Source organism: Cyprinodon variegatus, unplaced genomic scaffold (assembly GCF_000732505.1).
Source record: "Cyprinodon variegatus isolate N-32 unplaced genomic scaffold, C_variegatus-1.0 Scaffold21, whole genome shotgun sequence".
Lineage (NCBI taxonomy): Eukaryota > Metazoa > Chordata > Actinopteri > Cyprinodontiformes > Cyprinodontidae > Cyprinodon > Cyprinodon variegatus.
The window spans coordinates 2475545-2482028 of record NW_015150474.1 but is presented as its reverse complement, the minus strand read 5'-3'; the positions used below and the strand labels follow the sequence as shown (position 1 = coordinate 2482028).

Below are 6484 nucleotides of genomic sequence, written 5' to 3'. Positions count from 1 at the left end.
GCCACAGCTGCCCTGGGGCTCACTGACAGAAGCGAGGCTGCCGTACACTGGCGCCACCGGGCCCTCTGACCACCATCAGTAGACAATGCAGGTGAAGTGTCTTGCCCAACGACACTGAAAGTCGGATTTGATTTATTTTAACCTAGGCTTGAACCGTCAATTCTTCGATTTCAGGGCAAACTCCTACATCCGACGCCACTGTCCCCCGAAATAGCGTTGAGTTCTAGGCTTTATATAGTGGACCAATGACAAAGCCTTGTTTTGGCTTACAAAACATGCAAATTGAACTGGATGAATGGGTCAGCCCCTTTTGAATGGGGGTCGTTTGGCTTCTTTGTTAGCCTGCAATACCCTTTACCTGTCAATGTCTCTAAAGGGGGGGTCGTTAAAGGGCATTGTTGGTCTGGCTAAACAGGCGAGGTGTTCTGTTCCCCTGTAAGGGGGTGGAGGGGTTGCGATGATAGCGGGAAAGAATCAACTCAAGTGCTGCATTGTAGGTTTATATAAAGCTGAAATCTGAGTCAACCCCCCTCGGTTTAAGGTTGTTTTTTCTCTCAACATAGATGGCTTACTTCACGTCCCTCTTAAACCACCGATCTTCTCTGTCCAAAATGTGAACATTCTGCTCCGGCACTACCATCCCTGTTTACTTCCAGAAAAAAAGAGCACGCTGGCCTGTGACATCATTGCGTCCTCTACTGCGCATCAGGGACACTTGCGTTGTATGACTGCAGTTCACATAGGAGATCACATACAAGTAGCATATATTTGGAAATATGAACAGCAACACAAAAAAAATTGGATTTGACAAAAAAATCGGAATAGAGCATCAAGGCCTGCAGTGTTAACGTAGCCTTAGTGATTGTGGTGGACAGGTGTCTTTATGCGGCTAACGACCTCAAACAGGTACATCTAATTTAGGACAATAAATGGAGTGCAGGTGGACATTTTGAAGGCAGACCAACAGGTCTTTAAGGGGCAGAATTCCAGCTGATAGACAGGTGTTCAAATACGTATTTGCAGCTGTATCATACAAATAAATAGTTAAAGAATCATACATTGTGACTTCTGGATTTTTTATTTTTATTTAGATTATGTCTCTCACAGTGGATGCACCTACAATGATAATTTGAGACCCCTCCTAGTTTCTAAATATGAGAACTTGCAAAATATAATTACTTTCCTCACTGCATTTTTTTACATAATATATCTAACATGGCATTCATGCACTGTGTGATGTGTCTAGCTTAAGTTAAAGTCTTCATGCTCAAATTAACATAATGAAGTATTATAACTCTGGACCACTTTAAAATCACTGCAACCATACAGGATTCATTTCCTCCTATTTCAAGGTAACAACAGCAAGTTTATACATTACCTTGTGTGTGTCTCTGAATTTGCTGATCTCTCTGGATATAAGGTCTCTCTTGTCATCCTCCAACTCCATGGCATTGATATCCTTATAGAACGTAATCATGGTAAATTTACTTCAAAGTTTAATAGAATATCAAATAATATTTCAGCCTATAATAGGCCACAGCCAAATACTACCTCCTCTTTCTTCTCTTTGCGTTTTTTGTTGCGAGGCTGGCCCTCGGAGTCTTGTGAGGGAGCGTTAAGCTCACTGGAGTACTCTCGGATAAGGACCTCTATCGCCCCCTTCACAACCTGATCTCGATGCAGCGTTTCTTCATCGAGAACCTCCGCCTCTTCTTCTTCTACATTTTTAGACACGTCTGTGGTTCCCTACGTGGCAAATCCAAGTGATGATTTTAAAACACTTATTGAAACATTTTAGTTAAATAAAAGCTTGTTTCACATCTTTTAATCAAAAGGTGAACACAGTACCCCATTGGCACTCCTCCTCTTGGCCTTCCACTCGTCCAGCTGAGCCTTGGTCTTAGCGTCTACCTTGACCAGCAGCTTCTTGTCACCTAGAAGCAGCTCATGGAGAAGTCGGAGAGCTCGAAGCGTGGACTCAGGCTCCTTATACTCACAGAATCCAAAAGCTTCCAATTATCAAAGACAGATGGAATTAATTTTATCACAAAATATATACAAAAAATAAACACAATGGATCAGATAAAAGTGCAACAATTGTCAAATTTAGGAAAAAAAAAAAATTAAAATCAGCAAACAGAATATAACTAGAACCATAAGATAAAAATCTACATAGAAGGGTTTTTTTTTTTTTTTTACCTTGAAGTTTCCCAGAGGCACCTTGGACCCTCTTCCAGCTCAGGACAATACCACATTTCTATTTTGAAAAAAACAAACAAAAACACTTTTAATTCTTGGTTGAAGATAAAAAACTGATTTAACAACAACTTTTTGATCATATCAAGACATCAATGATCATATTAAGACTTCATGCAGAGATCAATGTTATGCGATTCTGGTATGTTGATGATAATATATCAAACTCAATAAATCTTAAAAACATGAATTTGGTGCAAAAGGAAATAAATTTTAAGGATTCCTCTAATCCCAAAGGATTAAATATAAATACCTTTTAAAGAGTGATTTTTTTTTTTTTAAATCTATGACAGTCTGGGTGTTTTTTAGAACAAGATTGGACATATAAAAGATTAAATATCAAATTTACTTTATATCGCCCTAACATGTACCTGGAAGTTTTTGACCCAAATCAAAGCCTAAAGGACCATGTATCCCCTGTATAACCACCTCTATGCAGCAGAAAATGTTTTTTTTTTGTTTTTTTTTTTAAGTTTTAAGTTTAAAAATGGCTTTTAATGTTAGTGATTATGTCTTATAGGTAATAAAAACACAACATTAATTTCATAATATGAATATTGTGAGAGAATTATTAAACTCATGGTTTTACGGTCTAATAAACAGATGCATTTCTAAGTCATGTGTGTCTAATTAGAGGCATTTGTTCTTTAAAAAGCTACAACGTGGCTAAAACTTCGTAATAAAAATGGGAGTTAAGTTATAACACAAGTTATAGAATCTCTTAAAGAACTGATAATACTAAAGTGGCCCGATATACAACAGGTAAAATAAGTTTTGAACACGGCACAATTTTTTTCAATAAATATGTTTTTAAAGGTCATATTGACATGACATTTTCACCAGATGTCGGTAACAATCCATGCAATCCACACATACAAATAAATCAAACCACAGATGTCCAACAATAAAGTTATGTGTAATAATCTGGAATGGCATAAGGAACAAGTATTAAACACGTAAAGAAAGAGAGGTATATAAAGGCATGGAAAGCCAAGACACCAACCGAAATCTCTTAGTAATTAGAAAGCAATCCTGCCCCTTGTCAGTGAAAATTAATATCAGCTGGTTAATTCCCAAATGATGGCCTATAAAAAGGTCTCTCTGGTATGAAACATGTCATGCAGCAGGACCATCAGAAACTGGCAGAGTGACAATAAACTAAAGATAAATTAGAAATGATGAGGGCAAATATGACTAAATATTTATTATGTTGGGTTCAGTTAAACAGTTTTTCTTTCTTTCTTTTTTCTGGGGGTAGTCATTTCCTGTTTCCTTGCCTAACTCCTTATCAGTTGGTGGCGATAATGCACTTTTAACTAGTTTGCCAACCACCATAAAACCTCACAAGAAGAAGAAACATCTCATGATGGGTAAAAGTAAAGAGCTTTCTCAAGACCTTTGCAACCTTAATGAAGGCATTGGTTACCGAATGATTTCTAAATTTCTGCAGTGTTCCAGTGAGCAATGTTGGGGCCATAATCCTGAAGTCAAAAGAACATCTTTTCACGATAAAGACACCATGACCAGGTGCTCCTTGCAAGATTTCTGACAGAGAAGTAAAAAGAATTATCAGAAGAGTTGTCCAAGGGCCAAAAACCACTTGTGGAGAGCTACAGAAAAACCTGGAATTAGCAGGTACAATTGTTTAAAGAAAACAATAAGTAAAGCACTCAACCGCCATGTCCTGTATGCATGCTCCCCAAGCAAGACTGCATTGCTGAAGGAAAAGCATGTTGTAGCTCGTTTAAAGTTTGCTCCACAACATTTAGACAAGCCTGTGAAATGCTGGGAGAATATAATCTTGTTAGATGTGACCAAAATCTAACTCTTTGTATTCCATAATACACATAGTGTTTAGAGGTCAAAGGGCACTGCAAGTCACCCTAAAAACACCCTAACAACAATGAAGTTTGGAGGTGGAAACATCATGGCGTACGGCTGTATTTCAGCATGTGGTACTGGTAAACTTTAAATAATTGAAGGAAGAATGAATAGAAAAAGTTACAAGGGCATTCTTGATAAAAACAAACTGTTTCAATCTACCAGGATGATGGAGATGAAAAGTGGATGGACATTTATGCAAGACAATGACCCCAAACACACAGCCAAGGAAACTGAATTGGTTTCAAAGAGAGAAAATAAAGCTGCTAGAATGGCCCAGCCAATCCTGAGTCGAATCCAATAGAAAATCTATGGAAAGAACAAATTTTCAGAATTCATAGAAGAGGCCCACAAAACCATAAAGATTTGAAAACTGTGTAGAACAATGGGCCATAGTCCCACCTGAGCAATGCATGTAACTAATTTCTCCATAGATGAGGGATCTTGAAGCTTTCATTGCAAACAAAGGCTTTTGTACAAAGTGTGTTAAATACTTTTCCTAGTACCATTTCACATTATTATACGTAACTTAATTTCTGGACATCTGTGGTTTGATTTCTTTGTATGTGTGGATTGCATCGATTGTTACTGACATCTGGTGAAAATGCCATGTAAAAAGCACCTCTAGCAAAATATTTACGGAGAAAAATGGTGGTGTTAAATGAAATTTCATTTTGTATACGATCTGTGTATACCAAATGACAATAAAAGTTGTCCAAGGCTAAGACTAAGTGTTTAATACTTATTTTACCCGGTGTAAATGTGTCCCTGCTATAAACCATCTCTAAACATGAGGTCTTCATGGAGGCCACTGCTGGAACAAAGACGGTGTTAGAGCTCTTCTATCAGGGCTAATGAAGGTTGCTCCTGTTTCAGATAAAATCAAATTCTGTTTTTTATTTGGAATTCAAAGCTCTCCGAGTCTGGAGGAAGAGTGAATAGGAAGTCTGCTGAAGTCTCCACAGTCATTCATGGTTCAGGAAACAAACTTTTGGTCGTTTATAACCAAAACCTTTAAATTTGGTTAATCACCGGAAAATTTATGAAAAGGCATTAAAATGCTCTTTGTTTGGAATAGTTTAAAAGAAATGTTAGTTTGAGGTTAATAACTCAGTGATGTACTGAACACTTACTGCAAGAAGCTGCCTGACCAACATGTCAGAAGCCTTTTCAGAGATGTTTCCCACAAACACGGTGGTGGTTGGGCCCCCACTATCTTCTGCACCCTTGTTTCTGATGAGGACAGGGTCTTTCTTTGTCATTACTGGCTTCTGTGAAACAGTAACTGTAGTCGGAACCAGAACCTGCACAATCAGAGCACATTTTAGGTCTTAGATGACAATGTTATGTTGAAAACCATCAAATATAGTTAATACAGACATATATGATGAGCAGTTTCTAACTCACCGTGGGTGCAGGAGCCATTACACCCATGTGGACAGGGATCATGGGAGTCCCTGAAAATGGGAACGGAAATGGAGTTCCTTTTAGATGCTGATTCCCATTATAACAAACAATATGTTGCTAAGTCTGGACATTCAACACCATAAACCAGCAAAGTTTGAAGCACATCACGTTTACATTTGTTTGTACCCAAACCCTATCTAATAGAAAACGTATTATAATTATGTTGTAATTATACAGGCTAGGTTTAGTTTGCATAGCTCTAAATTGTATTCTTTTAAAATGCTTCAATATAGTTGGGGGTTTTTTCTATGAATTTGAAAATCTGCAGGTCTTCACAGCACTTCCCTCATGTATACATGCAATTAAGGAGGCAGAGGAGTTTGAGAAGACAGTTTCCAATGCATTTACTCTCATTAAAAGTCAGGCTATCCACATAATTCCATTGCAATTCTAAAAGGTTCAGCTTAACTAACGTCTGTGCTGAAATGATAAAGGAGGCCCAAATGCCTGTTGGTTCGCTACCCTGAAATACACTGGTGAGAACCCTGTAGGAGCTACATTCCCAATAAAACAGAAATTCACTGCATAACTTCTGCAAGGACATCCCCTTTAAATATTATTCAGAGATAGCTAATAAAATGTAACTAATAACAAAGGCTTGGCGATTAATCAATTTATCATTAATAGAATTTTCTGTTTATGAAGATTGAATTCTTGGTAAAAAAAATATATATATAAATCCAATTTTTGAGCTTCCATAGCTCAGAGTGACATCAGTTCATCCGTTTTTTCTCATGGGTGTGTACTTATAACCAATAAACTAGCTCACTGTGTTATAGCACTACCTGCAAACATTAAAGGGGAACGCCGTTTTTTTTTTTGTTTTTTTTTTACATTGGGCCCCTGATTTTACGTTATTACATCATGTTCTTCTCCCCCA

At 37.5% G+C, this 6484-nt stretch overlaps 1 protein-coding gene across 1 annotated transcript in view; it reads right to left on the bottom strand.

Annotated features, from left to right (window-relative positions):
- Positions 1 to 1321: 1321 nt before the first annotated feature.
- LOC107094576 (RNA-binding protein 25-like) overlaps positions 1322 to 6484 on the bottom strand; it is a 7092-nt gene continuing 1929 nt past the window's right edge. The window contains exons 3-8 of the mRNA XM_015390278.1: positions 5545 to 5594; positions 5271 to 5441; positions 2200 to 2257; positions 1849 to 2009; positions 1552 to 1746; positions 1322 to 1459 (exon numbers count right to left, since the gene is read on the bottom strand). Coding sequence (XP_015245764.1) covers positions 1343 to 1459; positions 1552 to 1746; positions 1849 to 2009; positions 2200 to 2257; positions 5271 to 5441; positions 5545 to 5594 — 752 coding nt within the window. The 3' untranslated portion in view covers positions 1322 to 1342. The remainder of the gene's footprint in view (positions 1460 to 1551; positions 1747 to 1848; positions 2010 to 2199; positions 2258 to 5270; positions 5442 to 5544; positions 5595 to 6484) is intronic.